Here is an 18,366-nt window from a genome sequence, read left to right on the forward strand (position 1 = left end):
GTGAAAATTAAAGTTCAAGATATAGATTTAATTTGCGGAAGCATTCACCACTAACAAACAGTAATATGGCCATGTCAACAAGTACTAAAAGTAGCATTTTCACAAGGTAACGAGACTATAAAAGTATGAGAAACAATGGAGAAGCACGCGTGGTAGAAATAGCTAAAAGCAAATTACAATTAACTAACAGTTTCAGAAGTTTAATACTGTCTTATTGCAGAGCATAATGACCAACACAGCAAATCAAGTTCTTCATTTTCCTTCATACAATTTGATACATTAACACGCATCTTACCAAAGGCAATTGTATTTGGATGTCAAGCTCGAGGTTTATTGTCGCTTCATATACCCCAGGCAGACTCCAGAACAAAAGGCCCCTCCACACACAATATCACAAATCAACCAAAAGGCTTTCAAAGCTTGCGCTTTTACCTGAATTTGGATTCATGAAAATCAAAAGTTTTTTTTTTTCCTTCTTTTTTAATAACTAAAACATTCTAAAAAACATCAAATGCCTTCCTTCTCGCACAAATCTAACAAGGCCAAGGTCTGCAAGCAAAAAAGGCAAACAAGTTAGCCACTTAATTCTTACGTATTTGCATAATTAATACATGAACTTCAATTTTTACATAAATGCCACCTTTCACCTTTCATATACATAAAAATATAAGTGTTTTACATTTCAAAAGTTAAAATAGTGGTATTTTTTATGCTATATGAAAGATTTAGAATGTAAAAAAATAAATTTTGATGTTAGATATCTACATACATAAAAATTGGGTGTCATGTATGTACATGCTCCAATAGAAAAAAGCTTTCAAGATGCACACGACTTTATGCATATTTTCATATAAATTAAAGGGATGATTATATTACCCTTGAGAATTCATCCTTATAAGCATATACATGATGAGATTCAAAAATAAACACATAGAACACAAGTAATTCTAACTAAAATATCTACATACATAAAAATTGGGTGAAATTGCTTCTGTTCTCTCCTCCCCAAAAAGAAACATTATGATTTCAAAGGTGAAATTGCTTCTGTTCTCTCCTCCCCAAAAAGAGATCCTCTCATATCATACACCAATCACTGAAATCTCAAAACCTCTCCTCTCCTTTAACCCCAAACAGTGCATCTGCCACGTAAGCTTTTCAAAATCCAGACAAGAAGAGAGCCATTTAGCAGATGCTTAGGCTGCAGTAATAAGGGATTTCGCCGGTAGGTGGCGAACCTCCTCAATCAACGTGCCTAACAGATGATCGTGAAAACTATCATGGGTTCTCAGAAGAGGAAAACAAAGCCGCGTTGGATTGCCGAGTTTAGATGTATAGATATCTCTGTTCTTAGTTTTTTTTAATCTGTTTTATATTGTATTAAGAGTTTTAGAGTTACTATTTAGGATGAAAGGGATATGTAATAATGATAATGAGCTATTAATTCTAACATTACAAAAAATAGCATGGAAGAAGGGAGGAGATGATAGAGGGTGTAAAGGGGCCTAGAATCTTGACGGGAAAGGCCAGGCAACGGGCATGACTGGAGAGTGAGAATTTAGGTTTATTGTAATTAAAAATGAGAAGTAAATTTCTATATTTAAAAAGGAAAAAACTTTTTTTATACAATTTGAATTACATTTTTGGAGTCAAATATCGGACACATGACACACTACATCCTTCCTTTACCACAAGTATTGGTGCACTATTGGTTTGATCAAGTTAGCAAACCTTTGATTTTGCTTTACATAGACAATAGTTCATATAGTTGTATACAAAGTAATTTCTGGTACATCCTCCATACTAATTTGCAGGATTACTCGGGAGTTAATCCCAAAAAATTTCAAAAAAATTTTATATTCAACTTTTTTTAGAAAATTTGGATTTCTCAGATATTCTCAAAATACCTCGCATGGAAACATAGTACGTTTAGATATGGGTGAGAGCACTGTTTAACTTCCAGTCCATTTCGAGTTAAGAATAATGGTGACACTTTGATAACAAATATATGGGGAGTTATCTATATATTTCTAAACCAAAAAGACAGCAAGTACCATAGTGATAAACCCAAATCAGGTAAAGTGTAATGGAAAAAGGACCTAAAAATAAGTTAAAAATAAAACCAGACGAAACATGCACATAACACACACTAATGAAAACTAGAACAAAAGATTGATGCAATAGATTGTATTAAAAACATAAGCAATGATAATAAAAGTCTGAAATTCCATTTAGAATTGAATGAGATGAAGCATAAATGCTGCAATGCCAAATGATTGAAAATATATATATACAAACACCCACATAAACATAACAGGCTTTCCACCGAACAGAAATTTACCTCTGCAATTGAGAGTTCAAGCCGAAATTTGGGGCCATCATAATGATGCAGAACAGGCCTAAAAGCATCTTCTTCAAGGGGCTTACAGAGCTTTCTAACACGAATCCTGACCTAAAAGTTTCCAATTAGAAAACTTTGTCACAAGATTATTCAGTTTTTTAAAGTATAAGAGATTGATGAAGCTACAATTAAACAATTTTTGTTCACCTGCGCAGGAAACCTAGACTCCCCTTTACACTTCTTATCTTCCCAGGCAGTTGGATCTATGTTAGAACCCCCAAAACTTGCAGCCTGCAGGGTGGAAAACAAAGCGGATGAAGCAAACAATATGGATTCGGAAATGTCTAAAAATGATTAACCATTAAAGGAGTAAAAAGGATTTCTGTAATGTGTATGAACGGTAGTAAAGAAGGCATACATCGAAAATTCCATGAAGCTGATGAGTTGTGTAGTTGTACAGGAAAAGAGGTAATCCTGGAGTAATTGCACGGACAGAGTCACGGTACCTTGGAGGCAAACCTAAAAAAAGCAAACTTAGCACATCGTCGAATATTTAGACAACAAAAATCTTACCATGAAATTAAGAAAATTGATGGATGAATTGGTTTTCGAATAAAATTACATGACAATTTAACTTAGGGGTTCAAAGAAAAGAAAAGATTAAGATGAAAAAAAAGTAAACAAAAACAGTTTGTGCGAGCAAAAATTGACTTAAAAAACTGGTAAGATGAATTTAATATCAGACTACAGCCAAAGACTGAGATATAGAACGTATTTCAATATGGAAGCATGACTTCAGTAAACTCCATACACTTAACTTGAACCGCACACAAAGCACAATGGCTAGAGGAATAAATGTCGCACAGTTGGACCAAAGAAGCCCACTAATATACCACAGTCAGAAACCACCACCAGCATACACCTTATATGTAAATTAAAAAAATATTTAAATAAATTTATTTGTAATTATACAATTACTTATCAAAAATGGTAAGGTCAACAAAACGAACATAGAAACAAAAGAAGCCGCTTGATAAAAATAATGCCAAAATGAGGAAACGAGTTTATACGGTTTAAGAAGCGGGTCAAATGACACTACTGAGCCTAGCAAAAACAAGGCCAGGATAAACACCACTGGGCATCCTCCCTGTTCCTTCGTGTCTAAGGAATGTAGGCCAACAATAACATGTAGCAGAATGCCGGCACCAACAACTAATGAAAAATAAATACAAAAAACACAGTCTAAAAAAAATTTATTGGAGAAGATTTAAATGATCATAATGATAGAATGATAAGAGTTTAAAAGTATTCATGATTGATATGATTTTTTAGTTATTAATGAAGAAGAAGATAGAGTTATATTGAATTTTGTTTTAGCTCAAAATTTTGCTATTGTAAATATTTTATTTAAAAAAAAAGAGATAAACATATTAATAGATCTAATAAAACACAAATTAATTATATTCTTTTAAGAAAAATGAATAGTCAAAATTGCAAAGATTAAAGATCATTCCAAATAAAAATTTAAATATTCAACATCAATTATTAATTTTGGTTTCTAAGAAGAATGATTTGAAGATAAAAAATACAATGAAATATTGTCATAGAATTAGTCAAGCAAAAAGAAAAGAAAAGTAAATAATTAATTAAGTTTAAGGATGAAAATAAAAATAATAGCTTTCATAGATTATGATATTCAATATAAGTGAGTGAGATATTTTGATAAACTTTTAAATGAACATTATGAAAATATGATTGACTTTAATGATCTTAAAATCATAAATAATAATAAAGTTTTTTATTTCCACAATCACATTACTACATTAGTCAAATAGAAGTTGAAGATTTAAAAAAGCGTGGAAAAGCAACAGGACTTAATGGTATTCTAATAGAAGTGCAAAAATATTTAGGAGATCTGAGAATTTCTTGGTATATTAAATTTTTTAATATTATTTTAAAAGCTAAGAATATGTCTGATGAGTAGAGAAAGAGCCTAATGGTTCTTATTTTTAAAAATAAATGGAATGCACAAGAGTGTGCAAATAATACGGGAATTAAGTTAATGTGTCATACATTAAAGTTATGGCCTATGGGAGTGAGTAACAGAACATAGATTACGGCGTGATACAAAATTTCGCAAAATTAGTTTAAATTCATATCGGGCAAGTCTACTATGAAAGTTATATATTTATTAAGAGGTTTGATAGAGAAGCGCAACGAGAGTAAGAAGGATCTACATATGATTTTTGTTGATTTAGAAAAAACTTATGATAAAGTTTGAAAAGAAGAACTTTGGAGAGTTCTAGCAAAAATAATTTGTTGATATTGTTTATATTCAAATCATTAAAGATATTTATACTAAAGTTGTTACTTGTGTTCAAACCTAATGAGGATTGACCAAGTATTTTTTTTCTATTTCAGTTGGATTACATTAAGGATCAGCTTTAAGCACACATCTTTTTGCTTTAGTTATGGATGTTTTTATCAGAAATTTACAAAAGGATGAACCTTGGTGTACAAGACTAAAGAGAGAGTTGGGGAAAAACTTGATTTATGGAGGCCAACTTCAGAGTCTAAAGACTTTCATTTGAGCAGATCTATCTGAATACATGGAATATAATTTTAGTAGTAGAAGTAGATCTAGTGGTGGGTTGTAACAATTGGTGATCAAGTCATTAAAAGAAATGAATGTTTTGAGATATCTCGGGTCTATTGTTCAAAGTGACGGTGACAAAATGTGAAATGAATATATTCGTGAATGGGTTGGAGTAGCTCCAATGACATACAAGATTACATAGCGTCGCCTTAGATGACTTGGTCCCATTAAACATCAACCATATGATGAACATGTTAGGAGAGTAGATGTTTTAGATTTGACTTATGTTAGGTAAGATAGAGGTAGACCTAAAAAGACTTGGGCATATTGTATAAAAAATGATCTTAATTCATTAAATTTAAATGAAAATATGGCACTCAATAGGACACAACAACTGAATAGGACACAATGGAGGAAAATGATTCATGTAGTCGGCCCTACTTGGTGGAATAAATGCTTCTTCTTGTTGTGTTGTAATCATAGAAAGATCAAATATATGGCTTCCTGGACAACTGAAGATGCATTAAAAATTGAAAAATTTTGTGCCTGTAAATAAGAGAAAAGAAAAACTCCCAAAGGGAAGTCATCTTTAGTGTGACACCCGAGGAAACATCCAAAAAAATCCCAAAAATAATTTTGAATTCATTTTATCCTCTCATTGTGGGGCTTAAGCATTAAAAAATATTTATTATTTTTATGAAGATTTATGATAATTGTTTGAGAAATAATTATGATAAGTATTAACAAAGGAATTTATGATAACAATCAAATAATGAGAAAATTTTTTCCATCAACTTAATCGATTAAAACTAATTAAAGCACCAGATCTACACTACATGGATATTCACATAAAATCCATGACATTACATTGCAATGACTACCACAAAAAAGATTCAAGTAAAACTTTGAGGGTGCATGAAAGAATGCAAGATTGAGTTAGTGATATTCATTCTTTAATGAAAGGTAGATCAGTGGTGAAGAACCGAGTTTATAACCAAGTAAAATATAACATAGTTGAAGTTTGTCCAAGCTTTTATGCAAATAATTTCTCAAACACCATGCAATAAGAAGGGAGATGACCTCCTCTGACAAATCAATCGTCTTTAGAATTTAGAACATGAGACCAAACCTAGAAGAACCATCAATATTTATTCCTCATATTATGATAATGGGAAAAAAAAGATAAAACTAGGAAGTTCCACCATGGGTTAAAAAATAACATTACTGACCATGTTGCCTCGTCAGAGTTAAAAAAAGAAAATGCAGTGACCTACTCTCAAAACATTTAATTATAGAAGAGTGATCGAAGGCGAAAGCAGCCATCTATTCCCAAAACCATTAATCATAGAGATGTATATCATGTTCCTAAATTAGCTTTTGCACATGCATACCACCTTCATTGTCCAAGGTAGAAAGGATGTTTTCTCCTATCTTCTTTGATAAGGATCAACGTTGATAGGAATTTTTGGCTCGCATTGGCAACTCTTATCGCTTACTCTATTGATACAATGCCTCTCAACAGCTCACCAAATTATTTTCTCAACATAAACATTTTTCTTTCATTTATGAGTTGACAATAATAAAATCATTGATGTAATACTGCATGCCAATCACAAAGATATAAGCCCCAAAAGATAGCGTGGCAAATGTAAAGTGAGACTATCTTAGATATCGTTTCATAGATATAATCATTGGTGTTACAAAATTCAAGCAATAAAAATGAACAATCTTCATCCTTAAACCCTTCTAAATCCAACCCCAATGATAAAGATTGAGATGGGGTATAATGTCCAACATTAATTTTGTGTAGCAAATTAATTGGCATAAAAGAGATTATATTGGCCATCAGTGTCAATGGTAATAGCATCGATTACCACTTACTTGAGTTATATGCCTAAGGATAAATAACTCCTGTTGTGTGTCCATAATGAAGACCAATCCTATCGCTAAATATTTCAGCATGCAGTCAGAAATAAAAATAGGTCGATATTATCTACTGGAGTCATCACAGTGTTGTCCACCACAGCAGCAATTATTTATTTTTCTCACATTTCTTCTATTTTCTATGAAAGAGCTTCGGATATAGCTTCTATCTTCTTTTTTTTGGTGACCATAACAATAGTTACATGGCTTTCCAGCATCCATGTTCCCGAAATCAATTGTCATATTATAAATAAGAATATCCACTTTTGCTTCTACATTGAATAGTTACATCCATATGCTTTCATTAGTGATAAACTATCCTCATCTTCATCCAATCATGTTTGCATCTGGTGTTCAAGGAGAGATACAACTGGGCTCACTAGCTGTATGCCGATCTATGTGATGGATTTCGTGTAAAATCATTATTCTCCATTGATTGACTTGTTTCTTTCTTCTCTTCTTGCTCTTGTTTATTTGTACTTTTCATGTGCTTCCAAGACAAAAAGACTACCGTTTTTTTTTGGTCCCACGCACTAGATAGTAACTCACTAATACGGACTTGGTTGGTAAGCCCGGAATGGGGGTTTACTTTTCATGTGTTTCCAAGACAAAAAGACTACCGTTTTTTTTTTTGTCCCACGCACTACATAGTAACTCTCTAATACGGACTTGGTTGGTAAGCCCGGAATGGGGGGAATAAAATGAATTCAAAAATATTTTATGATTCTTTTTGGAGGGGAATAAAATGAATTAAAAAATATTTTATGATTCTTTTTGGAGGCTTTCTATTGATCTATCAATAGATTAAAAAGTATCATTAGAGTCTTGTTAAATATGACTTCCATATGCTAGTTTTTCCCTCCTATTTGCTATAAACAGCAAATTTTATCTATTTTTAATACATCTTCCATTAGAAAGCAAGCCAACCATTGAATCTTTCTCTAGATCGCTGAAAATCGCAAATCGTACCATTTTCCTTTAAAACAGTAAGCACTCTCACCGTTTTCTCACCTAGACAGCAACCAGTTGCTGGTGTAATTCCTATTTTATGCAAAAACAACAAAGCATAAGCACATTTGAGTTTTCAACCAAACGAGAAGTGTCAAAATAGCCCTCTAATTTTATGCAGGGTTGGTCAATTTAATGACTGAAAGTGTCAATTTAGTTCCCAAACTCTATTAGCATGGGTTGAAATAATCCCAACAGAAGACTATTTTAGCCCCAATTTATAGAGTTTGGGGACTAGACTCTGGTAGAAATGGCCCCATTTAAACAATAAGGAGACTATTTTGACACCTTAGTCTTTCGAACACAGTACCCGGCACTGTAGGTGAAGTTTTTCTACAATGAAATGAAGGAAAATAGCACGGGAAAGCAATCAAAACCGCACAAAAACTAGATAAATCGGTGACCTGTAGAAGGAATCCAGAAGAGAAGATTGAGAAGAATAAAGTTTTTGGGAGAGATTTCTGTTCGAATTTATTGAATGAAATAAAGCCCATTTATAAGAAAATAAAAACCGATATTGTTTTAAACTGCTTCTTAAACAAACTTATAATAGTTAGCCATAAAGTTAACTTAGATAAGTTCAAAGTAAATAATAATTCTAGCTAGAATTATTTTAATCTGAATTTAATAAGTTCAAAAATAAATTTGCCCCAAAAAAATCAAACTTTTGTAATCTGAGACTTGATTTGACGATCCAGCTTACAAAGCCTTGATCTCTCCTCAATATAGCCAACATACAATACACTTGGTGGCATCATCTTTAATATAAAAGTGTAATCTAGAAATCAATATTAACAATTTCTCCGAAAAAATTGGACCATTAAAACTTAAGGAGCACAATCTCTATGATTTTTCAATGAAATGATACCCAAATCATAGGAGATGCTTCCTCTTGTAGACTTCTTTGAAGATGTCACAATTTTTAGCAAGGCAACAAGACCCAATTCATTTTGCCCAAAACTATAATAGATCGAGGATAAATATTTGCGTTGTTGTAGTATCAAACACTCTGTAAATCAATGCATAAAGAATAATAAGCTAACTCTACAAGTCCTAAGCCAGCTCAAGAAAAGCATTTGAAGCTATAGCAAATACTTTGCCTCAACCATAGAAAAACTCAAGGCTCAACAAACGCATTCATATGGTCACTAGTTGTAAACTTTAGTTCAGGCCCTATTCGATAAAGGATCAACAAACTCATTCATATGGAAAAAGATAGCACAAAAAAATAACCGTTAGGTTCAAGCTTTAGAAGAAATTCTAACTATCACCCCCATTTTGGGACGACACTTCTTTATGGGAGTATATCATCTGAGCTGCAAATTAATCATTAATTATCACTATTAATTGATTAATTTATTGCACTGTATACTTCATATAATTCTAGAAAAGAAATGGCTATCAAAGTAAAAAAAGTAACAATAGACTGCTAAAAAATTTTGTTACTAACTCAACATTAGTTTATCTTTCAAGAAAAAATTGATACCCTAACAATGTTGGGCTGCCAAGAAATTTATGAGGTTCTCGTAACACAATAACTAAATGATATGATTTACAAAAGACTTGCTACCATAACTTCCACCAAAAAAGGAGAGAGACTTCATTATTGAGCTCATACCAAAAAACAAAAAAAACTCCAAATCACCTTATTGAATATCTATGAGGACTTCCACGGGTAGAGGGAATGGGTTTTAACAATGAGATTATACCAAAAATCTTACACCTATCCAAAGCACCTTATCAAACAGTTATCGTGAAGCTCAATGAATTGAAAATAAAACAACAATAGCTAGTAAATTTTAGTTTAATTCGGCCTAGGGGTGAGATTGATTCTACTAATAAAGGGACATCACACCATACTTTTGCATTGATAGTTTAGAGCCAAATCAAGTAATTATCAAGAATAACTGCCCACCTCCTATAATAGATGCCTTTTTTTATGAATTGCAAGCTGCAAAATTATTATTCAAAACAGACCTATGATAAGAAAATATCAATTAAGAAATTAGGGAGATGGTATACTGAATAAAGTTTTTTGAACAAGAAAACAACAGTTTGAATTTACAATAATACCATTTAGATTATCAAATGGCATAAAAAACCCTTTATGAATTAGATGAACACAATATCCATTCATACCTTGAACACATGTTATGATCCTTAAATGGCGTTCTAATTTATTCAAAAGCTCTAAGGCTCACAAACAACACGTTCAAAGAGGGTTATAAATCTTGCAAGATTATTAGCTCTTAGTAAGATAATTTCAGAATACTTACTAGTAAATGTTATTGTATTTTGTAAATACATTAAAAAAAATCCTAATATGTTGGATAACATTCAACCAATATCTTAAACATTTAAGCACTACAATTGTTACTCTTTTTTCATTATCTGTATTTTAAAAGGAAGGAAGGTGTCTTATTTTTCTAAGAAACTATACTTTCAATGGTAATATTTTTCAAAACGAAAATACATAATGTTTGTGATAAAACTTGTGTAATGGTTGGCAAAAGTGGATCTTAATTCTTAAATGATACCATATTCAATCAAGATTCACTCAATTTTGTGCCCATAGTAATTCATGCGTGCTAAATTTTCGAAGAATCAAAAGAACAACAAACATACTGTAACGAATGCTAAGCATGAAGAGCATATATTCAGCATACAAAGTAGCTAATAATGAATCAAAAAAAAAAAAAAAAAAAAAATCAACAGCTTTCAAAAAAGTATGAATGGAATGGACATCAGTTTATTCTTTAAACTGGAAAAAAAAAGTCTGTTATAAAAGAGCCGTAATGGATTATCATACCAAACAGCTGCCTCTTTAGATCTTCTTGCATGGTATCATTGTTGCAAACAAAAATATATCCTCCAAGAATCTCATTCCTAGGAAGCATCTCAGTTGATGGCAAAGTCTTAAAACGCTTGTCAACAATATTGTTATTACTGTTGTTATTGCTACCACCACTGTTGTTGTTATTGTTGTTGTTGTTGGCACTGATGTTGTTATTATTGCTGGTGTCCTTGACTAAAATGCTATTTGCGTACTTCGTGATTCCAATATTCATTTTAAAGTTGTTTGCATAGTTAACATTGGGTTTTTGGTACATAGAATTCAAGTTGTACGCACTATTTCTCAACGAAACCTTTGTTGCAGCCTCGTTCAACTTCAGATCCATGTTCATCAGACCAAGACTCAGGTTTTCAAAGTTACCATCTTCTTGGAGCCCCAACTTCTCCCATGGTTTGGTCTCAATGATGTTCCTTGGGTGATCAAAGTTGTTGATACGCTCACCCTTTGATCTGGTCATCTCTGCCAGTTTAGAAGTAATAACAGACCATTGGTGATCCTCTGAGACCTTGGACTGTCCGCGGAACTCATCTCCCAATTGCCAAAGACTATCCATTTTACAGAAGCTTTCCTAAAAAAAAAGGAATAACTCAGACAATTGTTCAAGTAATAGCGACCTACAGTCAAGTAAATTACAAATGGCATGGCAACAGTTTTTCTTAAATATCAGCACTGTAAATAAATCCTATTCCTTCAAGAAAACAAACATAAGCATCCGACTAAAACAAAATCCATTCATAATCCCAAAAGAGTGACATGGTAAATTGGGAAGACAACCATACAAATATAGAAAAAACTTTGGAATTAAGTAGCTAGTTAAGAGAATATAAAGCAAAATTTTTAAAATAAAAAGAAAACCATAAAGTACTGAAGTGATTTCATCTTTCCTCTCACTAAAACGGAAATATTCTGAAAAAAGGGAATCATAAATAAAAAACTAGCTATATGCACTTACCTAAGAAAAAAGACCGCTTCAACGACTTCCTTAATAAAAGAGAAAGAAGCACCGTTTTATGCCAACAATGATAGTCTACTAATTTTAAAAGCATCAGATCATAATCCAGCTTTGTCAGCTACACCAACTCTCTTTCAATCTAAACACGAAGCGCATTTACCCATTTACACCGAAAACAGTCAGAAGTAGGAGAAAATCTTCACAAAAAAAAAGGACTAGCGGCCAAAAAGACACATTGTCGTCAAATTAGTGTTAAATATTAAATCTTTAACACAAATCAAAACTTGAAACGAAAAAATCTAACCAACCTTCGCATGATCGTGATCAAACAAAACCACATCTGCAATCAAGCAGTCAATTACCCCCGGACAAAATAAGCAAGATAGAAAAAAATGTCATGCCCTAGATCTCTCACTACAAAATCCACCGTAAAATCATCAAAACGTCTAGAATTAGGAACTATGAAAGAAGAAGATAACAGTAAATTTCAGCATCCCACTAACCTAGATTGAAGAATAGCGCGAAACAAAAGCGGCGGCGAGAGCTATGATCTGTGATCCGTGAATTGTATTGATCCGTACGAGCGTTAACAAACCCTAGTATTCGTATTTGATTTTGGGGTAAGAAATGTGGGAGGATGGAAAGGGGAAAACCACCTACCCCTTTTCGACTCACTCACTCACTCACAACTCACAGGATGCGAGAGGAGGATGAGAGTTAGCGCCTCCTCATTTTAATGGATGGACATCACAAAATACCCCTGCATTTTTCATAAAACGCAAACATGCCACTTCGAAGGCTTATTTGACATAATCATTATAAATAAGGGAGATTCATATACAAATCACACAATTCTTATGTATTTACATATCAACTTCTAAAGTTTCCTTATAACATTTTATTGTTGTAAATCTATATATGTTGAATCCAATTTTGACTTATGAGTCACACAAAAAGAATAAAATATAAAACGATAGAAAGAAAGAGAGAGTGAACAATAACTTAGAACGAGTATATTGACCTTCCTTGTCTAATATTGTGTAACCCTAATTCTTATGATGGCCTCTGATTTATATGCAAAGGAGACACGACTCCTAAAATTGCATGGAGGCCCCTACTTTAATAGGGTTTACACAAGATGTTATAAGTATTTTGCTTTGGTGGGGCCCGGGGATCTCTTGGAGTCCTAGACTAGATGAGGTGGCCGATCTGGTCGACCCTCTATTTCAGTATGATTGTTAGATCGATTGACTACCCAAGTGTAGTTCGTTGGTCGCTCTTGTGAAGTTGGACTAATATAGTTTGTTGAACGCTCATGTGAAGTCGGTAGGGTATAGTTGGTTCATCGCTTCTGTGAAGTCGGTCGGATAGAGTTGATTTGTCGCTCTTGCGAAGTCGGTTGGATGTTGTTGATTTTCCTTGCAGAGAGACTGTTGGACGATGAGTTCTCGGTGGGTTTCCATACTTTTCGAGTCGACGGTTTTTGGTTGATGACTATTATTTGAGCTCCACATGAGTTATTTTCTCATGAGGTTACTACATTGCCCCGTCACATCCTTCGGGTCTGTTGGATTTCTATAAGATTCATGTTAACAAGTTTTCTGTGTACAAATTCCGAACAACATGAAATCTTAGCCATCTACCCGTCGTGGTGCAGACAATCATGCGGGACTTTCTGGTTCTTAATCCCCGTCATTAAAGCATCCATAATTGTGAAGAAAAGGAAATTCCCCTGGCTCATCCTATGAACTGCATATGTCTCGAACCACTCCCTATTCGACATCTTGTGAAAGTGGTTGATCCACGGATGACTCTCCAATAAGGAAGTAGCATCTCCTAGAGGATCCATGAGATAATGAGTGAGAGGCAGAAGATGTCACAATAGGCGATCAGAGCGAAACGATGATTAATGCTCCCAACCGCTGATCGATATGCCTTGTAGGCACACACCGCATGGTAATAGGTGAGGCACGATGCTGCTCACATTCATGAACTACCGAAGTAATCATTATCTAATTGTTCGACAATATCACTGCAAAACCCTAACACGTAGAAATAAAAAGTACCCTGCAAGATGAAAATGGGGAAGAAGCATAGAAGGAAGAAAAATTAGTCTTTTTCATTTGAAAAAAAAAAATTTGCACAAATTTTAAGAAAATTTTGTGCTTCTTATCCTTTTTCATCTTACAGGGTACTTTTAGCATTTATTTTTGATACAACATACACGGGACATCCTTATGTTGGGCTCTGAGTTAAGTGTCGTCAAACCGACAGCGCTTCTGTTATCCTTTGCATTGACATTTTTTCCTGTGGCACAAGGTTGAATCTGCCTAATACAAGTGCTCTCATGATATAGATCGTTGATGGTTGCTCCATATGTGTTTGTGCCTTAAGTTGAAGGTATGGATAGATGGATTTCATGTTGGAACTGCTCAACTCGACAATACGCCTTAAGCTTAAGGTTTGGATAGATGGATTTCATGTTGGAACTGCTTAACTCGATAATACGTAGACAGTTTGACCTCTTAAACTTTTTTAGGAGCATTTATGGTCCCTATGGAGGTCCAAGGATCGTTACATGCTCACATTTGATCCTTTAAAGGTCCGACAAGGTCTGGAATCCCCTTAGTGAGCTTATCTGAAAGCTCAATTTTTATGGGATCTGGCATGTCCGCGCCTAATTTAGACGTGGCCATGCCTAGTTAATGGTGTGACAACGCCTAAATCGGGTGTAGCCACACCCAGACCTCCCCGAAGAGCATAAAATGGTTGTAGTCGACATGACCACGCCCGAAGGTGGTGTGGCCACGCTGACCAAGTAGAGACTATAAAATATTTACGCAGCAAAATGGGCATGAACATACCCAAATCTTAGCAAGCGCCCAAATTCCTTGAGTGGTGTGAACACGCCCACAAGTGGCGTGGCCACGTCGCCTAGACAGACCGCCCATGTAATTACGTCAGGCCTCGAATATGGTCACACCGGGCCTTCATCTGTGATGCTTTGAACGGTGGCATGATCACACTCAAATGAGGCGTGGTCACACCGTCAAACCTGTTCACAAATTGTGGACCTCCGGTCTCTGAATTCATGTTGGCAAGGCGACCTGAATAGTTGGTCCTTTCCCATTTGTCTGATTCTTTACCCAATTAAGGCATAGAAGATACTTTGAGGCCATTCCAAATTGGGAAAGCGGCCTTGGACCCTTGGATAAACCCCTATAGATGAATAACCCAGGTGGAACGGCTCATTTGAGCTATTCGATCACCATTAGAGAAGGAGAGCATGTGGAGAGCTTGAGTAGCTTAGGAGAAGATTCTCTGGAGCTTTGAGAGGGAAATTCTTCACCTCCCTTTTAGAGAAATTCAGGGAAAAAGTTCCTCCATTATTTCCCTCTCTTTCCTATGGTTTTCATCATTTGCTCCGATCATCTTCTCTAGTGACTTTAAAGAAGGAAAATTCTAGCGTTATTGTCATCCCAACTCTCTGGCAAAAAGTGGTTCCTTATATCTTTGGAGAAAGCAAACTCTGTCATTGTCGTCACTGTCTCTGGTTAGGAGAGCTTCTTCTAAAACGAATGTTGGACTTCGATAAACCATCGCGGTGGTGAGACTTTCCAAAATTTTATTCTTCCTTTCATTAGGGCCCATAGGTCTGGACGTTAGAGAAATTTGGTTAAGATTTTGCTTTTCTAGAGGAAACCTCATAGGATTGTGAGCCTTTGTGTTTTCCTTATGAATCCATGAGAAAAGCACATCTTTTTTCCATTCTAGACCAAAATTCAAACGTCGGGATCATTGCAATCCCACATTTGCTTTGGTATTTCGTCCCAACGACGGGAGAGGTAAAATCCACCATGTTGATGTAGAGAATGGAAAGTCTTGAGACTTTGATGTTCACTAAGCGGTAAAGGTTTTTCCCTCGAAATCCCTTCATGTCGGGCAAATGGAGGTGTCCTCCCATCACTTTGTAGTGACACCGGCTTTGTCTCGTCCTCTACTATAAGGTACCGCGTAAGCTTGCTAAGGTAGCACGATTCATCATCGAATCTAATCAAATATTATATTGCATGTGTTTCACATTTTTATTATAGGCACCGCATATATTCTTTTCAAAAATTTCATCAAAACCATCAATTTTTGCATGAGTCGTTGATCGACTGCATCCTATAGTTCAATCAATTTTTGTTGATCTACTCAATTGATCAGCCGCTACTAGCCCAATCACATCGATTGACTACCCTTCATTGATTGATTGTACCCATTGGTCTGAGCGATTATCATTGGTCTACTCGATCGATCGACCACCACCGGCCAGATCGTATTGAACGACCATCCTTTGCTGATTGGTTGCACACCTTAACCCAATCAACCATTTTTGGTCTATTTGATTCGTCAGCCACCACCGGCCTAAGTGTAGCGATCGACATCCTTTGTGGATTGGTAGCACACCCCATCCTGATCGACAATTTCTTGTCCTTTCAATCAGTTGGTTGTTGCCGACTTGAGCGTATCGATCAACCATTGATCAACCACACGCTCCAGCTTGATTGACTATCTCTGATCTACTTGATCGATAAACCACCACCGGCCTAATTGTATCAATCAACTACCTACCATTTTTTGGTCCACATGATCGATTTGTGCTGCCACCGACTCGATCATTATATTGACCACTATCTGTTGACATGGTTGATTAACATATCTCCACATATGTTCATGATGAGTACTTATGCCTCCCAGTGATATATTACTGATCGATCAAACTATATCTCCACATATGTTCATGATGTATTCATTGCATACTTCTTGTGTGTATGATGTATTCATTGCATACTTCTTCATATTATGATGTATTCATTGCATACTTCTTGTGTGTATGATGTATTCATTGCATACTTCTTCATATTTCTTGTATTAGTACATGCACAATTGCACACCATTGTGCACCCATGAGCATATCTCCACATATGTTCATGATGAGTACTCATGCCTTCCAGCGATATATTACTCTATATATCAGCTTCGTGACATCCGCATGTCACTTAACACCACGCCATAAGTTGTTTGCACTTGTACTTTCTACACTTGTGTGTATGCTTGCCTTACACCTTGCATGTTAATGACTTGCTTATTTGAAGACTTTGCATTTGCATTAGTGTTCTCATACAGTTACTCCTCATAGTCACACATCATGTGAATGGATAGCCCGCCACTGAGCCAATTCGTTGTGGAATTCCATCCAATAAGAGTTAAATCCTTTCACTCTCAATGACACCACTCTGGACTGACGTAGGTACGCCTCCAGGTCACTATCTTAATGACACACCCACCCTCGAGTCACCACCTCCACAACACACCCACCCTCGGATCACCGTCTCCACAACAAGCACACCCTGTGGGCCACTGCCTCCTCGCCACACCCACCTTTCGGGTCACCGCCTCTACAACACACCTACACTTCGGGTCACTGTCTCATCGACACACCCACCATCCAAGTCACTGCCTCCACTACACACTCATTTCTATTTGTGTCATATGTCTTGCATGCATCATTCGACATTATCGATGCATCCATCATTAGTATGCACACTTTATGTTAGTGGAAAATGTTTGCCATCTTTCAATCACTCTGAATTTTTATGTAATTTATCCCTTATCTTAACGACGAATTTGGCTCGTTAGTTGATTGGCCCATTGCTGGTCACGACGGGGTTGCGAGAATTGCTCGCAGGGATGTTTTGGTGGGGAAATACTAGCTACCACATCGTGATTAACACACATATTTTGTGCTAAAGTTTCAAGAGGTCTAATATGTACCACTTAGACCTTCTATTTCATATGAAATATTTTTAAAGTATAAAAGTCTATATTTTTATTACACATATACATCATATTTTCAAAATCTTTTTTGAAGTTTCGTGCATATTTAACTTAGACCATACACAGGTCAAATTTTCAAAACCTGTATCTAGTGGCACCTCTTAGAATCCTTGGATCTTTAAAATGGGTCGGTGATGGTGACCCCATCAAAACATAGGCTAACTTTATGATATAACCCTACAGTCACTTAAATACTGTGCCAAGAAACTACGTTAGTTTGTAGTGCCCCGATCTAACTACCTCTACCTGTTAGGGATTAATCCCTTCCTTTGAGTACCCCAGTTGAGCTTTTTTGCTCCTTTTTGTCACGCTCTGCCACATTCGAGAAATCATCGAGACAAACACAGGATGGAAGATTCTAGAGAAGGTCAGAATATGAGGAGTCATCAAAGGGGCTCTAGAAGATTCCACCACATTCAGGAGAGAGCAAGAAGGGAAAGCTCTAAAGAGGATCTAAGAATAACCTATAATGTTCTAGAGTTATTTATGTACATAAGAATAGTCTAAGAGATAGAATATTATATTGTAATCTAGAAGCTTCTCTTGGATATTGTATAGTCCCACATTGGCTAGATGAAAGGCCAAAGGCATGGAGGAGGCTATAAATAGGAGCTCCTCCCCTCATTTGTAATTACCCAAGCATTGAATCAAAGCATTCTAGTATTCAAGTGCTAATTATTCCTTTCTCTCTATTATTCTTCTTAAGAGTGTTTGGGGCTCATAAGTCCAGTGTTGTGAGGGGTAAGGCTGATTTAGTGCTAAGAAAGAGCGCTAAAGCCGCACGGGTGACTTGAGGAAAGTTAGTCCGTGAC

General features: G+C 35.4%; 1 protein-coding gene across 2 annotated transcripts; it reads right to left on the minus strand.

The window, feature by feature from the left end:
* Nucleotides 1-159: 159 nt before the first annotated feature.
* Nucleotides 160-12,397, minus strand: LOC110022747 (B2 protein). 2 transcript variants are annotated; one of them, XM_020721833.1, is made up of 6 exons: nucleotides 12,175-12,397; nucleotides 10,675-11,282; nucleotides 2,757-2,857; nucleotides 2,546-2,629; nucleotides 2,339-2,449; nucleotides 160-549 (listed from the first exon to the last, which is right to left on the minus strand). In XM_020721833.1, exons 2-6 carry the CDS (start codon nucleotides 11,270-11,272, stop codon nucleotides 508-510), a joined length of 936 nt encoding a protein of 311 aa, XP_020577492.1. In that variant the 5' UTR covers nucleotides 11,273-11,282; nucleotides 12,175-12,397; the 3' UTR covers nucleotides 160-507. The 2 variants fall into 2 exon arrangements, with proteins under 2 accessions (XP_020577492.1, XP_020577491.1); XM_020721832.1 differs by having other exon boundaries at nucleotides 10,675-11,287.
* Between the last annotated feature and the right edge of the window lie 5,969 nt (nucleotides 12,398-18,366).

The sequence above is a fragment of the Phalaenopsis equestris genome, unplaced genomic scaffold (genome assembly GCF_001263595.1).
Source record: "Phalaenopsis equestris unplaced genomic scaffold, ASM126359v1 Scaffold000202, whole genome shotgun sequence".
Classification (NCBI taxonomy): domain Eukaryota; kingdom Viridiplantae; phylum Streptophyta; class Magnoliopsida; order Asparagales; family Orchidaceae; genus Phalaenopsis; species Phalaenopsis equestris.

Coding starts and splice junctions, on each gene's coding strand:
- LOC110022747 (XM_020721833.1), bottom strand. CDS start 11,272: ATGGATAGTCTTTGGCAATTGGGAGATGAGTTCCGCGGACAGTCCAAG. Junction 2,630..2,756: donor AGCTTCATGGAATTTTCGAT/GTATGCCTTCTT, acceptor TCCACCCTGCAG/GCTGCAAGTTTTGGGGGTTC. Junction 2,450..2,545: donor AGTCTAGGTTTCCTGCGCAG/GTGAACAAAAAT, acceptor GGAAACTTTTAG/GTCAGGATTCGTGTTAGAAA.